This window comes from Grammomys surdaster, unplaced genomic scaffold (genome assembly GCF_004785775.1).
Source record: "Grammomys surdaster isolate TR1022 unplaced genomic scaffold, NIH_TR_1.0 125581, whole genome shotgun sequence".
NCBI lineage: Eukaryota > Metazoa > Chordata > Mammalia > Rodentia > Muridae > Grammomys > Grammomys surdaster.
This window is the reverse complement of record NW_021620427.1, coordinates 1-25,895: the sequence shown is the minus strand read 5'-3', so window position 1 is coordinate 25,895 and position 25,895 is coordinate 1. Positions and strand designations below refer to the sequence as shown.

General features: G+C 37.4%; 1 protein-coding gene and 1 long non-coding RNA gene across 2 annotated transcripts; one reads left to right on the top strand and one right to left on the bottom strand.

Moving 5' to 3' along the window:
- The first annotated feature begins 3,224 nt into the window (after window positions 1–3,224).
- LOC114638386 lies at window positions 3,225–22,433 on the top strand. Its single transcript, XR_003713875.1, has 3 exons — window positions 3,225–3,333; window positions 4,850–5,004; window positions 22,416–22,433. It is a non-coding gene; the product is annotated as an uncharacterized LOC114638386 (long non-coding RNA).
- Window positions 15,851–24,896, bottom strand: LOC114638385 (UDP-glucuronosyltransferase 2B1-like). The gene is made up of 5 exons (XM_028786815.1): window positions 24,722–24,896; window positions 20,225–20,356; window positions 18,404–18,491; window positions 18,050–18,269; window positions 15,851–16,605 (listed from the first exon to the last, which is right to left on the bottom strand). The coding sequence occupies exons 1-5, from the start codon at window positions 24,845–24,847 to the stop codon at window positions 16,329–16,331; spliced, it is 843 nt and encodes a 280-aa protein (XP_028642648.1). The 5' UTR covers window positions 24,848–24,896; the 3' UTR covers window positions 15,851–16,328.
- Window positions 24,897–25,895: the final 999 nt, after the last annotated feature.

Here is a 25,895-nt window from a genome sequence, read left to right as displayed (position 1 = left end):
AAAATGTTCTGTTTCATCCAGATTTTCCAGTTGTGTTGAGTATAGCCTTTTTTAGTTGGATCTGAAAATTTTTAGAATTTCCTCAGTTTTTGTTGTTATATCTCTCTTTTCATTTCTGATTTTCCTAATTTGGGTACTGTCTCTGTGCCCTCTGGTTAGTCTGGCCTAAGGTTTAAAGAACCAGCTCCTGTTTTTTTTTTTTTTTTTTTTTTTTTTTTGATTCTTTGTATAGCTCTTTTTTGTTTCTACTTGGTTGATTTCAGCCCTGAGTTTGATTATATCCTGCCTTCTACTCCTGTTGGGTGTATTTGCTTCTTTTTGTTCTAGAGGTTTCAGGTATGCTGTTAAGTTGCTAGTGTATGCTCTCTCTAGTTTCTTTTTGTAGGCACTTAGAGGTATGAATTTTCCTCTTAGCACTGTTTTCATTGTGACCCATAAGTTTGTGTATGTTGTGCCTTCATTGCCATTAAATTCTAAAAATATCTTTAATTTCTTTATTTCTTCCCTGACCAAGTTATCATCGAGAAACTTGTTGTCCAGCTTCCATGTATATGTGGGCTTTCTGTTGTTTTTGTTGCTATTGAAGACCTGTGGTGATCTGGGTGCATGGAATTATTTCAATCTTCTTGTATTTGTTGAGGCCTGTTTTGTTACCGATTATACAATCAATTTTTGGGAAAATACCATGAGATACTGAGAAGGTATATTCTTTATTTTTAGGATAAAATACTCTATAAATATCTGTCGGACACTGCTCGAGCCTAGGGATCACAGGCGGCCGTGCTGGCGTGAGCAGAAGCGGGCGGAGACACAGGTCGGTGGGCAGCAGAGACGCCGGGCATGCAGGACACGGGTCGGCGTGGGTGGCCACGGGAACAAGTGGGGGTGGAGATGTCCTGGGTGCCGGCTGCAAGGCCATCTCAGACCCGCGATAGAGTGCAGAGAGTGACGGGGTGGGCGGCTGCACGGCTAGCTTGAGTCCCTCCCTTGCCCTGCACGGACAGGGGCACACAAGATTTTGACTTACTCGAATCCAGAATTCACGAGACATGTGGAGATTTGAGACGTGTTGATTTATTAACAGATGACGGGGGGGGTTTGGGTGGTGAATGGTAAAGGGCTCTCCTGAAACATGTCGGAAGGTGTTCATTTTTATATTGGAAGCGGGCGGGGCTTCAGGTAACACGTAAATTTTAAGGCAGAGACCTGTTAGCCTCGTGATCTAGCGAGGGCTCTATGTTAGGTCTCTGGATTTTGGGGGCATGGCCAAATTACAGTCCCATATCCCACCCTTTATTCTTTCATAAAAAGGGGGGCATCTCTGAAGGTGGAGTCATGTGACAAGTGACTCTCATGTGAGTCTTTCCGTGGGAGGGATTATGGAAGCTGAAGCTGAGAGAGTCAGAATGTTTGGGAAGGCCCGAAGCACCTACTGTGTGATGCTAGTCTCAGAGACTAGCACAAGGGGCTTCTAGGGCCTTATCACCAGGCTTTCTGGCCTCTACAGCTCACTGTCTCACAATTCTCTCTCTTAGGAGTGGTGTCACCTGTGATGACAATTTTGTATGAGGAAGTCAAAAGAAAACATCACACAGGTCAGGGGTGTAGCATAACCAAACCAAGGGTAATGGAAATTGAAGGTTGAGGTTGGGAAAGCAAGGAGTCATTGAATCAATTAAATGCATATTGTACAATTTGAGAGTAATGACATCTGATTAATCTAAATAGACATTATAATTTCTTCACTAACACGTCACTTCAGCTATGTGACTTTGGCAAGAGTTCATCTATAGTTGGTATCGAGTATCTCTGGGTATTCAGTCAGACTTGAGATGACTGGGAGAAGGCAGTTTGCCAGATTTCAGGAGATGGCGCTGTCTAGTCATCAGCTCATCTCTGGAGTCTGCAGTTTGACAAGATGTAGGCAGCTTGTCTCTGCTGGCTCTGTGGATATAATCACAGGGAAGCAGCATCTCCAGCAGGGAGATGTCTGGAAATCCTGGATATTAAGTATGAAGTTGCTCCTGGAAAGCCAAAGGTGTCTGAGGAAGTTGGATGGCTGAAGGAGAAAACATTGTGTAAATAACATCTGGGGTAGACATCGACAGTTTGTCTGTGAAGGAAAATTAGTTGTTAATTAAAAGCTGAAATGTCGTGGTGATCAGCATGTTGATTTAACCTGTGGAAGTAAATTTAGATGACTTTCAAACCTTGAAGAAGAAAATTTTTTTTAAAGAGTTGAAGAAAGTGTTGGACATATATCACCAGTATTAGAGAGAAAAGGAAATATTTAAACAAAAAGCGAAAAATTTTGGGTGAAAAGCACGAACACTGTTGTTGTAGGTAACCCTGTTTGGGAGAAAATTATTAATGAAGGGTTTAAAATCAGTGGGGGAGGGGGCTTGTTAGAAGCCAGGGCATTGCTCTCTTTGTTTTTTTTAAAGAAAAGAAAGGCTAAATTTTAAAGTGAGAAACATAGAAGTTTGATAACAGAGTCAGAAGGAGTGACAGGCTATGTAAAGCTCAGCCATGGTGGGGAAGACACCTAGAGGCTAGCACCTAGAGTCAGCAGTTCGCTGTTCTCAGAGGGGGAGAGGACAGGCAGCAGCAGTTTCTCTAGGCTCAGCCTGAAATTTTTAGTTGTGAGAAAGAAACTGTAAGGTAAACAGAGGCGAAAGGGCGCAGATTGAGTCTCAGACCCTCTGCTATCAGGCAAGACAGCTGGGCTATAGCGGGCCGCAAATGACTTAGAAGGTGAAGTGGGGGAGGGGGCAAACAGGGAGCCAGCCCTGTAGTTATAGGCGATTCAGCTGGGCTGTAACCAGCCGGCCGCAAATGGCAGGGGAGTGGGGGAATTTTATCTCGAAAAGTTAAACCCTGGGGGAGGGGCAAACCTCTTGGCAGGCAGAGCATGGGAGATTTCTTTTGGGGAGGGGTAAAGAATGGCGATTAAGGAGTCTCTGCCATTTTGTGGAGAACAAGTGGAAAGAGAAGCTTAGTTTTTTTGAATTAGGCAGAAGTTAGATTGTAGTTAAGAATTAGAGAAAAGCGAGAAGGAGAGAGAGTGGGGGTGGAGATGGATGGACAGAGATGTAACTCACAGTTTTTGTAGGTGCCAGCAGGGAGAGTTTCTGAGCTGGATTTGTGTACCTGTCCACAACTAACCAGGGGGGGATGGTGTCCCGTGTGTGTTGGAAGCGCGCGGGCGTGGAGTTGCCTGTGTTTCTTGTCTGGAGCAGATGTTTCAGGATGGTGGAGATTGTCGTAGAAGCGGGCGCAGAAAGCTTGGTGTTTGGATAGGAATGAACTAGTCAGATCTCAGCGGGCGTAGGCGTAAGACTCTTGAATCTGCTCTGGGCTTCAGACATCTCAGGGAGTTGAGTGCACAGCAGGGCAGTTTATGGGGGTGGGTGACTGAGCTTGGACAGCCAGTGCGCCGAAATTGGCCTCTATTTTGAGTGTCTGTGGACACATAGCAAAATAGAGGTAAGGGAGCGCACACAGGGTGTGCGCTGGGAAAACAGGAGTCTAAACGTTGTCCCATTGGAAGTGATTTTTTTCATTCTTGGAGTTCACGCCACATTGGTCACCAGATGTCGGATACTGCTTGTGCCTAGGGATCACAGGTGGCCGTGCTGGCACGAGCAGAAGCAGGCAGAGACACAGGTTGGCGGGCGGCAGTGAGCTAGGCATGCAGGAAGCGGGTCGGTGTGGGCTCCAAGGCCATCTTGGGACTTGCGATAGGGTGCAGAGAGTGCTGGGGCAGGCAGCTGCATGGCTAGCTTGAGTCCCTCTCCTGCCCCGCGTGGACAGGGGCGCACAAGATTTTGACTTACTCGAATCCAGAATTCACGAGACATGTGGAGATTTGAGAAGTGTTGATTTATTAACAAATGACCGGGGGGGGGGGGGTTGGGGGGTGAATGGTAAAGGGCTCTCCTGAAACATATTCCAAGCGGGCGGGGCTTCAGGTAACACGTAAATTTTAAGGCAGAGACCTGTTAGCCTTGTGACCTAGCGAGGGCTCTATGTTAGGTCTCTGGGTTTTGGGGGCGTGGCCAAATACAGTCCCACAAATATCTTTTAAATCCATTTGGTCCATAACTTCTGTTAGTTTTATTGTGTCTCTGTTTAGTTTGTGGTTCCATGATTGGACTGTTGATGCAAGTGGTTTACTAAAGTCTCCCACTATTATTGTGTAAGGCTCAATGTGTACTTTGCTCTCTAGTAAAGTTTCTTTTATGAATGTGGGTGCCCTTTCATTTGGAGCATAGAAATTCAAAATTGAGAGTTCTTCTTTGAAGACTTTTTTCTTTGATGTGCATGAAGTGTCCTTCTGCATCCTTTTTGATAACTTTTGGTTGAAAGTTGATTTTATTCGATATTAGAATGGCTACTCCAGCTTGTTTCTTGGGACCATTTGCTTGGAAAGTTGTTTTCCAGCCTTTTACTCTGAGGTATTGGTCTGTCTTTGTCACTAAGGTGCATTTCCTGTATGTAGCAAAATGCTGGATCTTGTTTATGTATCCAGTCTGTTAGGCTGTGTGTTTTTGTTGGGGAATTGAGTCTATTGAAGTTAAGAGATATTAAGGAGTAATGGTTGTTGCTTCCTGTTATTTTTGATGTTCTTTTTATGTTTGTGTGACTATCTTCTTTTAGATTTCCTGAAAGAAGTTTACTTTATTGCTTTTTCTAGGATATAATTTCCCTCTTTGCTTTGGCATTTACCATCTATTATGCTTTGTAGGACTGGGTTTGTGGAAAGACATTCTGTAAATTTGTTTTTTATAGCCATTGTTTCTTAGTATCTTATAAGTTCTAGCATGAGTAACATGACATTTGCCCAAAGGAATAAAAAGTCAGCTTGATCTTAACAAGTTCTGTGGAGATTTGAAGGCAAGAAGCCAGATACTTTGGGACCCAACACTTACCTGAACAAATGGATCACCCAGAATGACCGTCTACAGGACACAACTGCAACATGAGAAATGACCAGTTAAAAAGGTAAATGTCAGCACTAATGCATTTATGACAAATGTGATATAGTCATGAAAAAATGGGTAAAGAATTGAATGACTCTCTACACCTCCCAAGGCTGATTCTGTTCCCCAGAATCAGCCTTCATCCAATCCTTCATCCAATAGAGCTCTAATATCAAATATATTCAAAGATCTCAAGAAGGTAGACACCAAAGAACCAAATAACCCTCTTAAAAAACGGAGTACAGAGCTAAACAGAGAATTCTCAACTGAGGATAATGGAATGGCTTAGAAGCACCTAAAAAATGTTCAATATCCTTAGGCATCAGGAAAATGCAAATCAAAACAACCCTGAGTTTCCACCTCACAGCAATCCAAATGGCTAAGATCAAAAACTCAGCTGACAGCAGATGCTGGCTAGGATTTCAAGAAAGAGGAACACTCCTCCATTGTTAGTGGGATTTCAAACTGTTATATGTACTCTGAAAGTCATTCTGGTGGTTCATTTCAAAATTGTATATAGTATTACGTAAGGACTCAGCTATACCACTCCAGAGTAAATACTCAAAAGATGCTCCAACAAGGACACATGTTCCACTATCTTCATAGCAGCCTTATTCATAATAGCTAGAAACTGGAAAGACCCTAGATGTCCTTCAACAGAGTAATGGATATAGAAAATGTGGTACATTTATACAGTGGAGTTTTAATCTGCTATATAAAAAACTAATGACGTCATGAAATTCCAGGGTAATAGATGGAATGAGAAATTATCATCCTGAGTGAGGTAAGTTAACCACAAAAGAACACCCATGTCATACAGTAATTTATAAGTGTTATTAGCCTAAAAGCTTGGAATACCCAAGATAAAATTCACAGACCATATGAAGCTCATGATGAAGGAAGAACAATGTGTGGATGATTAGATTCTTCTGGAAAGGGGGAACAAAATACTCAAGGAAGGAAATATCAAGACAAAGTGTGGAGGAGAGACTGAAGGAAAGGCCATCTAGAGACTGTTCTACCTGGGGATCCATGCCATATACAGTCACTAAACCCAGACACTATTGTAAATGCCAAGAATTGCATGCTAGCAGGAGCCTGATATAGCTATCTCTTGAGAGGCTCTGCCAGGACCTCACTAATACAGAGATGGAAGCTCATAGTCAACCATTGGACTGAACCCGTGTATTCTTCCAATGGAGAAGTTAGAGAATGGACTGAAGGAGCTGAAGGAGTTTGCAACCCCATAGGAAGAACAATAATATCAAGCAAACAGACCTCCCAAAACTCCGAGGAACTAAACCACCCACCAAACAGTACACATGGAGGGACCCTGTCTCCAGCTCTATATGTGTTGGGAGCCATAATGAGACAAGCTAATATTTAGCAGGTGATCATCCTGAAATGCTTGCCTCTGATTATTATATAATCTGCGATAAGTGTGTCCCATCCAGCAAGGCTGTGGCAGACTTATTTTAGGAAAGATTCCTACTGTTAATATACTTTTCCTATTATTATTAAACATATGTAACAATCACTAAGCAATAGTACACCCCTTTGGAGCAGATCTCTACAGACTCACGAAGATGCACTGTCTTGTTATGATGCTATATAGACAAATAGATGACTTATTAAGTCTAAATGATGATCCTATAAGAATTTCTAAAATTATATCAATGATTATTTAGCTCTTTTTATAGTGAGACTGGTATTATGTCCATTTCTGATAGTCAAGGCTGCAGTGAGAACTCTGCCAGTCTCCCAAGTATCATCAGATAACTTGCCCCTAAGCAAGTTATCTAAATAGTAACCAGACTTTCTCCTGCTCAGAGCACATTCCAAGAGGTTGTAAAACAATTAACCAAAGGTCACTAAAAGGGAACTCCTCATGATTTTTTTTTATAGGTGCAGGACAGAAGAGAAAATATTGCCTGGGTTTATCTATACAAAACTTCCCTAATTTCTTAGCTATAGTTTTAAAACTTCAGTGAACCTGTGGAGCTAGACAAGTGATGGATATTTAGCCAGATAATTATTCCTAATGGATATACATGTAAACATTATCTGTTGTAAACTTCTGTTTCAATTTATGATTTTGGTGTGAACTTCTGATGAACTTGTAACATGTGATCATGTACTCTGAATGATGTATAAGACAAAGGGACATTTGTTAGCGGCTTCTCTCTCTCTCTCTCTCTCTGTCTCTATCTCTATCTCTATCTCTATCTCTATCTCTATCTCTATCTCTATCTCTATCATCTCTCCTCACTCTCCTTTCTTCCTTCTTCCCTGCTTAGAATCTCTCCACTTAGAATTTTTCGTTTGTTAGAATTTTTTCCCTTTCCCCACTTAGGACCTTTCCACTTTTTCTCTTAGATAGCTTTCATAGGAATCTTTTTACACTTAGTAATAAACTATGATAACTTTTTCAAGTGTTTTTTCTTTTTATGACTTCAAACTAACAGACCTAAGTTCGAGCCTAACAGTGCCTGCAGAGAGAGTACAAGACTATGTGCCTAATTCTCTGCTGTCCCTGGGCTGAGGTGTTAAGTGCCAGAAAGAGCAGTTTCCAGACCGAGGATACCATTGGGCAGGCCAGCTATAATAACCTAACCTTAGGTCTTACCCCTGCTGATGCTCTTCCCATCCCCCTCGGCTGCCTCAAGAAGAACCACTGAGGAGAAGAAAGAAAATCACCTTCTCCTTCTATCAAACCGGGGCAGGCTCCTGGCATATATGTAGCAGAAGGTGGCCTTGTTGGGCACCAACAGAAGGAGAAGTCCTTGGTCCTGTGAGGTTCAATGCCCCAGTGTAGTAGAATGCCAGGGCAGAGAGGTGGAAGTGGTTGGGTGTGTGTGGGAACACCCTCATAGAAACAAGGGAAGGGAGGATGGAAGAGGGGTATTCAGGAGGGGAAACCATGACAGGGGATAACATTTGAAATGTAAATAAAGAAAATATCTAATGAAATAATAAAGGCAAAGGAGGGAGATACAGTCAGTAAATTGGGAATCAGTATAGTGAATGGAGTGCCAAGGGATTGAGTTCCTTCAGTTTAGTGCTGGTCAAAAGAGGCAGCTGAAACTAAAGAATAAAAAGGAGACAAACTGTTACAACAAGTTACCAAGTGAGTCTCAGGATAAGCAGAGCAATTCAGTGAGAAGCCCAGAGAGGTCAGATTGTATCAGTCAGATTGGAGAGGGGTTTGAGCCAGAACAGCAGAGTTGAACCAACCAGCCAGATTTTAGAGAGAACTAGAAAGGGTGAATTTATTTAGCAGTAAGTCTCTAAGATGACAAATACAATTGGTGAATTAAAAACACTTTTTCATTTTTTGTTTTGGATTGTCAAATAAATCATCCTGAATAGGCCCAATTTCCAAGTATACGATCATATTTGGCCAAGATTACAGATGAACAGGATACTATGATATAAGCCTCATTTTAAAAATTGACATTTTTTTCCTCTTTTTTGGCTTGCTTCTTTGAAAGGAGATTTTTTTTTAATTGGATACTTTCTTTATCTACATTTCCATTGTTTTCTTCTTTCCAAATCCCCTCTTTGGAAATCCCCAGTCTTATTCCCCTCCCCTGCTTCTATGAGGCTGCTCCCAAACCCACACACCCACTCCTGTCTTCCCGCTCTGTTATTCCCCTACACTGGGGCATCAAACACTCTCAGGCCCAAGGGCTGCTCTTCCCACTGACATCCAACAAGACTATCCTCTGCCACATATACCGCTGGAGCCATGGTTCACTCTTTGGTTGGTGGTCTGGTTTCTGGGAGCTTGGGGAGGGAGTCTGGCAGATTGACACTGTTGCTACCCCCATGGGACTGCAAATCCCTTCAGCTCTTTGAAAGCTGATTTTTAATGCAATGTGTTCTGATTATATTTTCCCTACCCAAACCCCTCTCTAGATAATGTTTTTTCCTATCCTAACCCATATCCTTTCTTTGTTTTGATTCCAAAGAGAAGCTCATGTCTGATACCAATATTGGGTCATGAATCTGTGCCAGATCTGTATATAATGTAGGTGTGAACCTCTTGCTATTTTCTAATAAGTGAACATTGTATGAAATGGACTCCTAATGACTTACACTCAAACATTAAAGTATCTCTCAACTCTCATCAGAGAACACTTTGCAGTGGATAGTTTTTGACATACGACCCATATTGACATATGACCCACCCAAAAATGTCCAAGGTGAAGAGTATAAGAAAACACTATAAGCCATAAAAGGGACATTTATATCACATACTATCCTTCCACGACTCAGGTCATTGCTATAGAAAGCTTGTAAAAGCAAGAGGTGTTGGATAATTACAAGAAAGCTTTGTCTATCATATGCCACAGGTCTTCTGCTGAGGTTTGGTCTGTTGCTATGTGTTATAATGATCAATAATGGCTCCCATGTTCTGATTGCCACCAGGAATGAGAGAATCAGCATGTAGACATGAGTGATCATGTATCCTTGCACTCCAAGCTATTCCTGATTGGGGAATAAATATGCCTCAAATCTATAGTGGGCTATAAGTGAGTTAGTTGGATTTTTTTTTTGAAAAAAAAACCAAAGGCTTGAAGGAAGAGAGAAGATGGAGAGAAGAGCAGACACTATGTGGTAGGTCATTCATGAAAACATGGCCAGGACGGCTTGCTGACTGAAGTTAAGAACACCCAGATGGAACATGGTGAGATATAACTCAGGGTTATAGATAGGGAAATAGATGCTAATAGCTTAGATGGTAGGTATCTACTCATCTTTAGAGCTGATTAAGGCTTATTTTAAACATGAATGTTGCTTATATTTTATCTGGCAACTGAATGATCAAAGTCAGGGTAAAAACCCCTGATTGAGATTAAATATTCACTACAGCATCATCTGTACATATAGACTCACAGGATTTGTGACAATATGTAAAATCCATATACAAGCTCAAGACAGAGAAAATCTCAGCATTGAGAAGACAGATGACCATGGAGTTCCAGTCATATCTGGGGCGCTATTAGCAATTGATCCTGTTTTGGAGAAGGAGAGTCAGATATTTAAAAAAGAATATTACCTGTAATAACTCTATCATACTCTACAGCAAGGCCACATATTTAAAACATATGGGCAGTACACATTGAACAATCTTAATGGTAAAAAAAAAGAGTACAGTTTTGGGTCACTAGGGAGAAGAGATAGATCGTAGAGGAGTTGGCTGAAGGGTTAAATATAATCAAAACATGTTATCTATCACAATATTTTTAACTAAGTGCTGAAGAGATGACTCAGTGGTTAAGATCACTGACTGCTCTTCCAAAGGACATGGATTCCGTTCCCAACACATACATGGTCACTCTAGTTGTGGCCTCATGGTCATGAGAGATGCAAGTGTTGCAGAGACATATTATATGTAAAACACTCATGTACATGTATATGTGTATGTGTATATACTTGTACATGTATATGTGTGCATGTGTGTGTATACATACACACATATACATATACATATACATATACATATACATATACATATACATATACATATACATATACATATACATATACATATACATATACATATACATATACATATACATATACATATACATATACATATATATATCCCTAATTTATGTATGTGTATATAAATATGTAAATATAAACACATGACAAAACTATTTATTTTACTTTATTTTTATTTTATTGTTTTTGAGACTGGGCTTCTCCAAATATTCTTGGCTATGCTGGAACTTGCTCCTTAGGCAATACTAGTGTGGAACTCAGAGATCCTGTCTCTAGAGTGCTGAGATTAATGGTATGTATCACTATGCTTGGCTACTGTTTTATTCATTTGTTTATTTCATTACTATTTTTTTATCCTAAAATAATTTTAAAAAGAAGTTTAAGTTTGCCAGGCAAGATGACACACATCTTTGATACTAGCACTCAGGGGTCAGATGTAATAGATCTCTAAGAGTTCAAAGCTAACCTTGCCTACATACAGAGTTTGAGGACAGCCATATCCCTAGTGGGATTCTGTTTCAACTATATAAGTAAACAAACACAAAGATGTATAAATGAAAGAAAAGAAAGAGATCAACAAATAAACAAGGTTCATTTGAAACCCTGAGGCTGGAGTGTTGTCTCAACACTCAACAGTCAAGAGCACTGGCTATGATTCCAGAGGACCCAGCCAGATTCCCAAGATTCATAGACATCTGTAACTCCAGTTCCAGGAGATCCTATGCCATATTCTTGGTACTAAGCATGTATGTAGTATAGACACAGTACATGATATGAGGACAGAAATAAGATTTAAAAATAGAGACTAAAATGTAATTCTTCATTGGGGTTTGAAAAGGATCTCTTATGAAGGCATTTCTTTAGAATAAAAACCACAGTATGGAATATAATGGGGCAATATGCCTTTAAAATATCTATAAGTAGAGGATAGAATAAAGCACTCATTAAGGTAGAAAGAGGGGCGTGTAAAGTGAACTTTGGAAGGAGTCCATCCGCAGGAACACATTTGATCTCCTCTAAAGCGAACTTTAAGCTGAACTTTTCAGCTCAGGATTGTTTTGATCCAAGTTTTGGCAGAAGCCAGAGCCTGCTCCTGTTGTAACTTAAGTTATTCCCTTTGAGAAAGTAATCTGTTGACCCTTCTTTGCAAAGTTTTTGTCTGGCCAGTGTTGCCTTTATAGCTAGGTCCTGTGCCTGGTTTTTGGGATAATTTGCTTCCAAATCTACAGAACTCTTGGCCAGGTTCAGTTCTCCTCTTATTTTGCTGTTGCAAAGGTTAGCTACATCTTGTGATCCTGCCAACTCAGGGTCAGGAGACAGCATAGATGGATATGTTTGTTAATAAAAACATATCATCAGAATACAGAAATTGCGTAGAATCATTCCTCAAATTTCTAGAATTGCACTATCAAGTTATGTCTGAATTAGCTCAGATATCAGATTAGGATAGATCTGATTCTATATTTAGAATTTTATCCTACCCATGAGCAATTCAAAGTGTACACTATAGAGCTAGATTCATGGATTCACTAAAATCCATTCCCTAAGTATTGCATTGCCATATGGAGTGAAGACCTTTTCATAATTGCATATACCCTAGCATTTTTCATTCTATTAATTTTTAAAAATCTATAGCAATTAGGATAGGGATTAGGAGTACTAGAATATTAATAAAAAACACTATTAGGAAGAGGATTTGAACCTCTGGGAGCAAGGTTTTTAGTGTTATTCAATTTCCTGGCTCTGTCATCCTAATAATCTCATCTAGGTTTCAGTGTTGTACATATGTATTATACAAATATTTTACTCATAAATTAAGTTAAGAGTGCTTTTGGTAATGTGACTCTATTTCTTTTGTCATTTTGTACTGGGAGAAATTACAAATAGAAACTGACCTGGATTAGTCATGTCCTAACTCAGATCATGTAGGAATTTAATTGTTGAATAAACCAACCATTAATAGCTTCTGCACCACTGGGATGTCTTGATCCAACATCGAGGTTGTAAACCCTACTTGTTGATTTAAACTCTTAAATACGAGTTCACTGTTATCTCTAGGGTAACATTGTCATTTGATCAAAAAAGTTTTGTGTCATTAAGATTTAATAGGTTGCTTTGACTTGTTAGTCTATGCTAAAATCATTTAGAAGATTTTTTTGTTCTTGGAGGTCACTTTAACAGAAACTTTTACGCTTATATTTTTATTTTTAATCCATTAAGTTAATTAATAATGATTAAGCTAATTAATTTAAGCTCTATAGGGTCTTTTTGTCTTATTATATCATTCTAGGCTCTTCACTGGAAGGTCAATTTCACTGATTAAAAATAAGAGACAGTTTATCCCATGTCTAGCCATTCATACTAGTCCCTAACTAAGGAACAAGTGATTTAACTACCTTTGAATGACTAGGATACCTTGGCAGTTTAACTTTAGTTACTGGGCAGGCAATGACTCTAGTAATTGCTATGTTAGAAGTGATGCTTTTGGTACACTGGTGGAGTTTGGGTTTGCCGAGTTCCATTTGTTTATTATTTATTTATTTATTTATTTATTTATTTAATATTTTATTTATTTATATTTCAGATGCCACTCCCCTTTCTACATTTTCCTTCCCTAAAACCTCTATCCCACCCTCCATTCTCCTTTTTGCTTTTATAGAATTGTAATTATATGCAATTACTCAGGTCAGTTCTAGGTTTAGGGATTAGCAATACAGTATATGCAAATAGTCAAGGAACAAGCAAGACAATAAACACAAGTAGGCAAAGAACAAGCAAGGCCATAAACAAAATTCAGTGAACACTCCTATGATTACTGTTTCGATTGACCAAAACATCTGAGCCAACTTCCCTGTACTAGCCCAAAGTCCTTTTCCTGTCTGAAGCCTATTTCCTTGTTCTAGCCTAAAATCTAGATTTCTGTCTGAGGGTCCATTTTCATGTTCAAGCTATGTAATTTGAGGAGGGTGATGGGTGGTGTGTGTGTACTTCATTGTCCAATTCAATTATTCTATACTTAATTTACTACTAAATCCTCCTTTATCCTTTAGTTTGATAAAGGGTTTTGTTGATATTCTTTTAAAAGAATACTTAGACCATTTGTTTCCATCTCATTGGCCCCACTTTGTTCTGACATTTTTATGTTTGCTCCTGTGCTTACTTTAGTATCTTTTTAGGATTTGCTGAAGATGGTGGTATATAGGTTGAATTAGCAAGAGATGGTGAGGTAGAGCGGGGTTTATTGATTACAGATCAGGCTCCTCTAGATGGATATAAAGGACCGCCAAGTCCTTTGAGTTGTAAGCTGTAGCTAGGAGTTCTCTGGCAAATATTTTTGTTATTTAATTATTTAAGTTTAGGGCTAAGCATAGTGGAATGTCTAATCCCAGTTTTGATCTTAGCTATCCTGTAGTATAAAATGATTAGAATTACTTTCATTGGTGAGTTTAGGTCCTAACAATGAATTTTTACATGTATGTAGAATTTTAATTCTATTTGTCTAATTTATAATCATCATGCTTTATGCCAAAAATAATCAGTTTGGGTTAATTGTATGACTGCAGTGGCTGGCACGAAATTTACCAACTCTGATATGTATAGCTTAGTCAAACTTTCGTTTATTGCTTAATATTTATCACTGCTGAGTGCCATGGGGGTGTGTCTAGGCAAGGTGTTTTAAGGTATTTTAATGGGTTTGATACCCTTTCCTTAAATTCTGAGTAAATGTTTGAGGGATTTAATACCAGTTTATGAGTATTTGCAATTAATTATAAGGCCAGGACCAAACCTTTGTGTTTATGGCATTAACTATCCATCTAAGCATTTTCAGTGCTTTGCTTTACTGTTAAGCTGCATTAACTTGATAATATGACTTTATTATGAAGAATATGATTAAGTAAGATTTAGCTAGGTGAAGTTTAATTTTTATAAAATTTTAATTAATGCTAAAATATAAGTCATACTTTGTGAACTACTAGAATAGAATATATTCATATGAAATTTAAGTTTTAATGTCTTTGATGTTTTTTGGGTTTTGGTATCAAAGTTGGGAAAGAGGAAGGGGGGTTGGTAAGTGAAATTTGAGTACAGTAAGATTGAATGTCCTACAACAATTAAAATACAGTTTTTGGTGATTTGTTAGGTGTATTACACTTGACTAACATGATAAGTTGCTCTTCATGCCTTGATCGCTATGCTCAGTCACAGCATCCTAAAAGATAAAAAATACCGAATGCATGGCACCACAGTTATAGTGGGCATGGGCTGATTAGACCCATTACCATCGAGATGTCCTAAGGGGACTATATGGGTGATAATACAGTTGATGGCCCTGAAATAAGAACCAGATGTCTGATAAAGTTTTAGTTTAGCTACCTCCAAGTTTAATGGTCTGGTAACCAGAAGAGGGGAATTGGTGTTTGTGTTGCTGGGTTTCATGGAGGATGGTAGAGATATAGACCAAATGTTGAAGGGGATAGTCATGTGGATAAGAAGAGTTCATGACTTAATGGTGTATGTTTAATAACACAGGTATGTCCTCAAAACATTAATTAAAAGGTTAGTTCTTAATAGACATGTTTTAATGAGATTTTAGGGTTGATATTGAATTAATATCCTATTTCATTAATTTAATTTACTTGCTTATATGCTAGGGGAAATAATTTAATGTATGATATACATAAATGTTCTATTGTACTATATAATTTTACAAACTGTTTCAGGAAGTAATTGAAGTAGAATAGCAACATTGGGTGTTGATGGTAGGAATTTGTTGTTTCTTCTTGATGCCTTGAGAGGATAATTTCCTCATTTTTGGTTTACAAGACCAAAGTAATATTTAAACTATCAGGGTATAAACTTCATTTTAGTGATTTGTCTTTAATGATTCCTGAGAATGGTTAGGATTAGCATAATGAAGGGGTAGCTAGTGGAGGCAAGTTGTCCAATGATAACAAATAGGTGTTCTACATGTTGACCTCCAATTGACACTAGGATAAGTAGATTTGCTAGTAAGATTCAATATAAGGCTTGTGTGATTGGGTGGAAGATTATGCTGTGTTGTTTTGAAGTATGAAGAAAAGATGACTAAAGCATGATATCTGTCCAGGAGAAACTTAATATAGTGGGGTATAAGCTATCAGTGAAGGAGCAAATGAGTGTTCCAACCTCTCACAATGCTATGACATCACTGCAATTGGCTGGTTATCCCTGATGTCTGGAAACCCAGAATTTTTACCAGTCTCAATAGAAATGAAATATGTTGGCTATATTAGAGCAATGATTGATACAACTGGCATATAAAGTTGGAGTTGGGTGAGGTCTAAGGATTGTAAAATAACCAGAAACAATGACTCCCATCAGAGAGAAGCAAACGTGTCTATTTCAAAAGTTTGGCATTTTGAACATTATTATTTCTGAGCAGTGAAAGAAAGAAAAACAAGAAAGAAAGAAAAAGAAACTACTAAATGAAGTCATAGCAGGCCTGCCTGGCATTTGTAAAGGTAATTGATATTTAGAGGTGTTTTGCAAAGGCTTTATGCTCATGCAAATTTTGTGAACCATAGTATCCTCAGTGATTGTGTTAGGCAAAGCTCCTCAGTTACATCCAAACATTCTAAACTGAACACATAATTTAGCCTTTAGAACACCGAGTGTATATCTGGCATAAAATCTTGCATGTCTTCAACATTGAGTGAATCTATGAGAGCCATCTTCAGTGAAATCCCAACACTGTCTTGTTTCAGAGGGAAGACTCCTGAACTGACAACAGGTTCTCACTGGAAGCAGCTGGCAGAGGCTCATCTCTCAGGAATCTCTGCTTCAGCCTTCATGAAACTAGTCTTTTTTCTTCTTTCCCATATTAGCAGTCTTATGGCAACAAAAGAGGCAACATTTTGTGATGATGAATACCACAGCTACCACACAGACCAATAGGAACCCAATCACATCCAGAGAGTGGTACTGGAACCAGCTAAGGTCATGCAGAGCTGGGCGAAGGTGCTTGGCTCCTTTGTTGCGCATGACATACTCGATCCAGAAGATAGCTCGGTCCAGGGGCTTCATTGGCTGGTCACGTTGGATTCTGGATAATCTCATGGCATTCTCTTTATAGCTGAAGTGACAAGATATATGAGTAAAATGAAAGAGATGCTAATTTGCCGACTTACCTAACATTTGTTTAGTTGGGATTAAGTCCTACAAGGAACTCAAAATAAATCACATAGACTTGCCACACAAGTGCTGTGTTTTATAAGGTGTCAGAGAGGAGAGTTGAGTGACAGGGAGGTCAATGAAACACATTTGTTTAGCACAGTTTTTTTCTGAAGTTGGTGTGTAGCTGACACTGGTTTGGAAGTACTTAATGGCCTGCATACACCTTCAACTAATGAGCTTAACAGTGTACACCAGTTTCTCAGTTACTTATGTTGGCTTGGTTTTGCTCTATTCCTCATAAGACATTTATTTTTAATTTGAATTTGATAGGTGAGCAATATTTATTGGTAAGAGAAAATTAGTAAGGAACACTAATCTTTTGTGTGTATTTGTGTATCTGCAACATGTAACACATGATTTAAGACCAAGAAGGGAAGTAGACACAGAATTCTCTTAATCTGTATAGGGTCATATGTCACGTTGGACATCACCTCTCTAGTTTCTGTTTCTCCTATTCTCTTCTGCCTGTTTCCTAATTTCTTTTTATAACTTGTCTCCTGTTTTGAAAACACTTGATGAGTTATGATTCTTCCTTGCTCAAAAGTTTCACCAGTATTCTCACCAGAATAAAAGCAATGTAATTTTGTTCCTGGACTAAGAGACTGTGTGTGTAAGAACTAGCAGCACTTTTTCCTGTTATTTTGCCTCTGGATCTTCTGATTATGTACATTTTTATACTGGCAAACCTTGAAACTAATGACAGTGTTCTCCAGGTATGGTAAGAATTTAAAATGGTCTCTCACCTTTAGTACTATTTATGCAATATTGCATATCATTATAGAAGTAAAATAAAGTTTTACCAAAATTTTTATAACTTCAGAAAACATGGGTAAATATTTACCCTTTCATTAAGATTAAGATTCATGATTACTTTATTATGTATTATTCTATTATATTTAGAAGTAGTTTCCTTGTTACCTATAAATATATATTTGTGATATTATCTATGTATATAGAATAGGTTCAGACTTACCATGTCTCATTGATTGAAATATAAATTTAGAGTAACTTTATCATTAATAAGCACAAATTTCAGATGTGTGAAATAACAAATGTTTTCAAAATCATTCTTTTTCAAATAAGATAAAAACCAATCTGATGATGATGTGAATATCAATATTTTTAAAGGAATAGTTATTCACATGTATATAAGTGCACATATTTTCAATCTCAACACTCAGGATGCTGGAGCAGGCAGAGTCATATGAGTTCATGGCTGTTCCTGTGGTTTCATAGTAAGACTTTGTTGTAAAAAAAAGAAAGAAGATGTCTATATTAAAAAAAAAACCAACTTCAAACAAATAAACTAGCAAGCAAGCAAGCAAACAAGAAAACAGACTCACGAAGGGTCATTAATGACAGTCCGCAAGGCAGTGAGAAGGTCTGTAGCTGACAGTGTGTTGAAGTCCACTCTAACAGCTGCTCCCTTGGCTACCATGTGGTTAATATTATCTGGTTGATCCCCAAACAAGGGAATACCAACAATAGGAACGCCATGATAGATTGCCTCATAGATACTGTTGGTCCCACCATGAACTATAAAAGCTTTGGTTTTTGGATGACCTACGGTGAGAAGAAGTTTTACATAATTTTTGATCATAATAATAAAGAGAGGGGAAATATGTAGGCTCAGAAGGGGGCTGTTCTCAAGTAAGTATATTATTATAGCCACAAACCTGTAGTGACATTTGCCTTACCAACAAGGTCATTCTGGGGAATCCATTTGTACAGCCGAGTGTTGGATCCTAAGGAGTCTGGTTTCTTACCATCAAATCTCCACAGAACCTGTTACACACAGACAATACCTTACTTAATTACAGAAATCTCAATGCTTTGGAATATTTTGATTCTGGTTAATTGAGATTACTCAGTTGAACATTATCCAGATGATGGAGAATGAAATTTAAGAGAGGGGAATTCTAAAATAGTATGAGATATTAAAGGTTGAAATAAATAATACATTTTTTTGTACATGGCTTTTTAATAACTTGAGTATGACATTTAACTATACTAATTTTATATGTGTGTTAATTAGTGACAAATTTGTGTACACACAAAATTTTTAGACAGTTAATATAATTATTATTGGAAGAACCATGGTCAATTAATAATAGTTTATTATTATGTATATTTCATGCATAATGCAATATATATGATATATGAACATATCATATATATTCTCAATATTACATCATTTTAAGTCACAAACACACTATTTTACCTATATTTTCATGTTCTTTAGGCTCTTCATTATAATTGAGTTTATTTTGACTTATAATATATCATATGGTATAATTTACTATTTCTAAAAATAATTTATGACCAAGAATAAAATTTCCTTTTTTTCAGATAAAATTGATTAAAGACTGTCCATTAAAAAATTTCATCAGGAATAATGAAAACATGCTTTCTCTTGTTCTGAATACATTTCCTGTTTAGTATCAAGAGCTTAAAGTAAAAAGCATTGTCACAAATTGGAATGTGAACTGCGAGACTTTTTTCATGCTTTGAGGTTAGCAAAATAAATAAACTCCATAATAGGAGAAATTGGTATCATGTAATAGAGTGAATCTATCTTACAAACATCCAAACACTGCTACTGTTTGAAAGTCAATCAATAATACAATTTATGGAGTGGCAGCTGCTAGATTCTTCCTATGTTATCCTTGTTTACACACGACTCCTTCTTAAATTCCAATCTCTTTCACCATCCAGAAAAACAAGCTCACTTGATGTACTAGAAACAGAATTCCTCCTGATGAGCTCATAATTTCATAATCCTGGTCTTAGTTGAGGGTAGGAACTTTTTTTTTAAAATCTATTCTCTCATATTTTTGTACATCAGTAATTAGGAAGAACATATTTTTCCTCTTTCTTTCATTTTCTGTGTGTGGATGTTTTGCCTGCATGTAATTCTCTGCACTGTGAGTGTTATTACTGGGAGTTTGAAGAGCTCACTAGATTCCCTGGCAATTGAGTTGGGGACACTTGTGAACTATTCTGTAAATCCTAGCAATCAAGCCCAGTTCCTCTGGAAGAGCAGCCTGTGCTCTTAATGCATCACTAAGGCATCGCTCCAGCCCAAGCATAGTGTTTCCCATTATTGTATTTCCTCCTCCTGTTTCTCCTTTCTTCCATCCTTTCTTTCTTTTACTTATCTTTTCCTCTCCCTTCTTTTGAGACATTGAACCATGGAATAGCCCAGAAAAGCTTTGGAATGAACGTGAAGTCTAAACTGGTTGTAAATATGATGAAAAAGACCTACCACAGATCTCTAAGCACCAACATGTCAGAGATGTACAATCCTGCTGGATCTACATGTAATCTTTCAGGTCATAATGGAATCAGAAAGAGACTAATATTCTATCCTATGCAATTCATAATTTTTTAAAATATGGTGTTTGAGATGCATAAAAAACGCCCAGTTACTTTTCACAGGAATTTTCCCTACTGTAATCCTGTCAGTGTTCAACACTCTTATATAATACATTTTCCATCTAGTGGACACTTTCTCTTACCTTCTGTGGAATCTGAGCAAGAGCAGAAGCAACTACATTGGCCTTTTCCTCTGTCATGTTTTTAACCATTGATCCCAGAGAAAATACCACCACACCATGTTCTCCAGAGCTCTGAACAAATTCTTCCATTTCCTACAAAGACAGTTGTGACATCACAAATATATAGCTGCATGGGTAGCATTGTTTAAAGGACTGAGATGAACATTACCAGAGGAAATCATGAAATTATGGGAATTATTTTAGGAAGACCAGTGAGTGTATCCAGTGCCTCAATCTTCAGGGTTCATGGAGAGTGCATTTATACTCTTAGTACAATTGACTAAACTTAAAAAGTTAGAGGAAAAAAAACTTTATTGTTAGTAGAGAGGTCACTGCAATGTAGAGGATTATTAGGAGGTATTTTAAGAACAACTTGAGAAGGAGGGAGAAAGATTTTAAGAGCCAGAGGGGATAGATGACATCCCAGTGTCTACCAGGTACAATAACACTTATGAACTTATAAACTCACAGAGATTGTAGTAACATGTCTAAAACAGTCACACATTAAGTCAGATGAAGTCCAGCACTGAGAGTAGAAAATGGTCATGGAATTCCACTTCTAACTAAGAAGCTACTTGCAATTGGTATCTGATAACAAAGGGTTAAATCAGTTCTCCCTAATAGAGAGTGACTGGGTAAATCACTCATACACCAGAGCAGGTCCCAAGCTCAGGAGTATTTAGCCAACCAAAAATAAATGCCATGCTTTTTATCTTTCGTGTTTTTTTTCCTCTCCTTTTGTTTGCTTGCGAATTTTTGGGTTCATTGCTTTTAAGTCTATTCCTTTGGGTTTTTTTTTTTTTTGTGATTTCTTTGAGGGAAATGAGAGGGAGTAGCAGTGAAAGAGAGAATGGAAAAGAGAAAGGAAGAGAGGGAGTGGGAGAGGCTGATGAGAGATGAAATAGGCAGTCTAAGAGGGGGACCAGGAGGTAGGCAGCATTTGGGATTTTTTTATTCTCACATTCAAAAGAGAGAAATTATCTGTAGTACATTTTAAATGAAAGTAAAGATGTTTCTACTGCCAAAAAAAAAACAAACAAAAAAAGAAAAGAAAAGGAGAGAAAAAAGAAAAGAAAACTCTATGACATTGGGAAAAACAAAATAGAAAAAAAAACTAGTAATGTATTGAATAATCCCAGTAGCCCTGGGAATAAATTAGGAATTGAAAAAGAGGAGTACCTTATAGTAAAAGCTTATAAAGAAGAAAGAAATGTATCAAATTGAAGAGATTGTCTAAAGATTTAGTAAATATTTTTAAATTGTTCAGAGAGTGTGTTAATTACAAAAAACCTCTCTAGCTCTGCCAGAGCCTTACATATACAGAGGTGGATGCTGGAAGCTAACCACTGAACTGATCACGGGGTCCCCAATGGAGGAGTTAGAGAGAAGAGTGAAGGAGTTGAAGGGGCTTGTGACCCCATGGGGAGAGTGACATTATCAACTAACCACAGCTCCTAGTGTCTAAACAGCTAGCCTGGGAACACACCTGGAGGGACTCATGGCTCCAGCTATATATGTAGTGGAGGATTACCTTGTCAGGCATCAGTGGAAGAGAAGATTCTTGGTCCCAAGAAAGGTGGATGCCCCAAGTGAGGGGAATTTGAGGGCAAGAGACCTGAATGGGTATATGGGTGGAGGCACACCCTCATAAAAGCAGGAAGAGGGGAATGGGATAAGGATTTTTTTTGGGGGGATTGGAAAAGAGGATAACATTTCAAATGTAGAGCAATAAATTATCCAACAAAAAAAAAGAAAAAAAAACCCAGATAATAGAATTGAATATTGCAGTAGAGCATTCGAGACTTTTTGTCAACAATTTAATATTACTCATGTTACTGGGATTCTTCATAATCCTCAAAGAAAAGGGACTGTGGAAGAGGCCCATGGACCTTTAAAATAATATTGTCATAAAATAAAAAAAGGGGGTATATCCCTGTACACCACAAATTTATTTAAATCATGTTCTTTTTATTTTAATTTTTTTTAAAAAAATTGGATACCAAGGAATCTGCTGAGTGTCTATGGTACCCTACAACTAGGCATACTTATGCCTAGGTGAGAGGAAAAGACCCACTTACTGGCATAAGGCATGATACCTATCAGGTAATAACTATATGAGAGAGGATGTGTTTGTGTTTTTTTTTTTCTGCAGCAAGCAGAAGGAGCATGGTGACTGCCAGAATGATTGGTGAGACATGCTGATGCTGGGACAAAGAATGATGGTGACCTCTGAGCTTGCTGAGTGCCCTGACAATGGTGACTGGAAGCTGCATTGGACGTATGTTCCCGACCCACCTTTGCTTACCTATACCCCAGATGTGACAAGATGCCTTGTCTCAAGTTTTTAGACCTTGTGGGACAGAGAATAAAAAAGAGAAGTGATAACGACTCTTGTATTTTTCTTAAATGTGACCAGTTATTCGGATTCAATCATGGACTGGTCTAGAAATCAATACAATATTGGAAATAACAGTCTTCATTTGGAAGGCCTTATCAACCTAAGGCAGAAGTCCATTGCTTTGATAATGCACATTCCACAAAGGGTACACAAGGCATTCTTGTCAGAACCACCTAAGACAGGCTCAGCCTTGTTTATGAACAAAAAAAAAGGGGGGGGGGAGAGGAGGAGAGCTTTTGGGGTTGCTTGGCAAGAATCTGACATGGACCAAGGAAAAGGAAATGGGCTTCAGGCAGGAATCTGACAAGAGGCTAGAACAAAGAAGTAAGTTCAGACATGAAAATGACTTTGGGCTAGAACAGGGAAGTAGGCTCGGATATTTTGGTCATCTTAATAAGCCCTTAGAAATAGTGATCAAGGAAGTCATCACAGAACTTTGTCTAGTTTCTTGCTTATTCTTTGACTCTTTGTGTTCATTGTCTTGTTTGTTCCTTGACTATTTGCATCTATTGTATTGTTAGTTCCTCAATCTAGAACTGACCTTAATACTTGCATGTAATTAAAATGGCATGAAAGCAAAAAGGAGGGGGGATGGCATAGGGGCATTCTTTGAGGGGACTATGAGGAATGAGGATAACATCTGAACTGCAAATAAATACAATATCCAATAAAAAAAGAAAAGAAAAGAAGATTTCAGGGAAAAAACCTCTCTAACATCAAAAGAAAAAAGAATTCAGTCAGTTTAAACAAATAATCCAAACTAGTTGTTCTCTCAGATGGAAGTAGCCTCCAATCATCTGTAAAATATTTCAGTAATTTTAGCTATCAGAAAAATTTAATTCAATGTGTCCAATATTCCATCATAATCCAGGAATAATGAATATCACAACAATTTAAATAATAGATAAATGCTCATACAGATATTATGGAAATTGAATACTTATGCATTTATCCTTGTTGGAAATGTCAAATGATATCAATATAAAAACATAAATACTTTTCTTCATATAAGTAACATTAGTATGATATATACAGTTAACCTATGGCACCCTTTGATAATATCTGAGGGAAATAATTGCAAGGAAAAAAAATCCACATAATAATGTTTACTACATCACTATTTACAATGACCCTAATATAGAATTAGCTTAAATATTCTTCAACTGATTGATGTGACAAGGTATTGGTAAATATACAACAATATATAATAATGTTTTACCCAGACAGTAAAAATATTATTATTGTATAATCTCAGACAAACAGGTATTGTTTAGAGGACATGATGTTAAGCAATAAGCTAGACACTGAAATATGTGTTGTTTTCTTTTTTATATGTGGAAACTATAAAGACAAAACCAAAATACCTGCAAAATGTAAATGTAGAAATATTACAAGGAAGTGGAAAATGTAAAAGGGAACAGTGTGTGTAACACACACACTTGAAGCTGTCTAACACTACCTGTATGCCATATTATAACCTGTTTATTTACATCTGGAGTTCCTGGCATTTGTCTGTTTTCCTCTCTCTTACTTCATCTGCTAATCTAAACCTGTACACTGGCCAGGCAGTGATAAAACACAAGGATTTGAGGACATTACCTCTGATCTTTGTTGGATATTTTTTTAACTTATCTATCTATCTCTAATCATATAACACATAACATTTATTACATGTTATACAATAGTTCATCATCAGTATAATATTTTCAAATAAAATGTAACTTCTCTTTAATGAAGAAATTGATTCTTTGTTTTTTTAGCTGTTCAACACATCTCTGGCATTTATTACATGTTCTTGAAGAGAATATAAATTATTTTTTATGAGTTACCTAAACATCCTTAAATCACTGACCACATTCTAAAGTGATTTGACACTTTGTTTAACAGTAATGAGACACAGAGATGTAAGGAAATATTATATATGTCAGTTGTCAGAGAGTTCTAATCCACTTTTATGTCTCTCAGGAAACCAAACATCTGGAAAAAACCAAGCATCTTATAAAGAATTGTTTCCATGAAAAAGGAAAAACTGTTTATCAAGGGAAACAATAGAGGGTTACCTTAGGCAGTGGTTTGGCTGGTTTGCAATGGAATCCTCCAACAAATTCAAAATTAGGCAAGTAAGGGTGAGGAAATTGTAAGTCCCAGAAGGTTCGAATGAGCCATATGTCTGCCTTCCCCATCATCTCAGTTAATGTAGTGGGTCTCCCTGCACACCAAAAACATGTAAAATATACAATGGTTAAAGAAGTTTGTCTGAAATATAACAAATGATTTTCATGATTTGAGATCATGTAGACAAGCAATGTAAGATGTTTCAATTATGATTTATGATACAATCATATTAGCATAAATATAAATTGTGTGAAAATTCCATTGATTTGCAAAGTTACATCCATGAATTTGAAGCATACTGAGTCTTGCAAAGAAGCTTGCAAATGATTAGAAAAACAGCTTTCATAGAATACTTAGTCTACTTTATACACTTTCATGGTTATTCCCTTGATTTCTGATTCTTGATATACAGCGTGATAATTTGTAAGGCATGACTAAGTTTCCTTTATCACCGCTGTACTGTACATATTACAGGAAACTGGTAGTACTAACTTAGTCGTATCCATCAAAGTTAAAGCTGGATATTTCCATAAATAGTCAACATTTAAACTCTTTCTACCATTAATTTAGGTAGTATTTTATTTAATGAAAAGACATTTTTAAAACAAATTAATAAAAAAGTGCATTTTGTAGCAAGATTTAAGGCTTTAAGACATAAGTTTTTACAGATCTGAGACATTTCAAATTCTAAGAAAAGCAAGTTGCCTTAACTGTTTCTGGTTCTAGTGATACTATCTAATTGTGAAAAACTTTTCATGATATACTTGATAGATGCTTTAGTTTTTAAGAGGATGTGTTGTTTTCAGTGCTACACAGATAGTTAAGGTAGTAAATCATGAGTCTGTAGTGTTCTCATTTATAGTCATTAAAGCACTCAATGAAACACGGAGTTTCTTTCAGTGAGAAAAACATAGAGTAGATCAAACAACTATCAAGTGAAATCTTCCTTGTCTCATTTGCATGGTTACTAAGTTCTGGAGTGTTCTGATCAGTTCCTCTACAGTATTTTGCCTTGTTTTGAGGCTCTCTGCTTGTTTTCTAGTTTTACTTGATCACCTCACAATGAACAATGTCATTCTATGACTTTATATTCACCTTACACATTCTCATTCAAAGTAA

Bases quoted from the DNA above. Each gene is read 5' to 3' on its own strand.
- LOC114638385 (XM_028786815.1), bottom strand. From the start codon at position 24,847: ATGATGGGGAAGGCAGACATATGGCTCATTCGAACCTTCTGGGACTTA. The intron at 18,492-20,224 runs GTAAGAGAAAGT...TGTGTGTAACAG, and splicing joins TTGCTCAGATTCCACAGAAG to GTTCTGTGGAGATTTGATGG. The intron at 16,606-18,049 runs GTGAGTCTGTTT...TTGTCACTTCAG, and splicing joins ACTGTCATTAATGACCCTTC to CTATAAAGAGAATGCCATGA.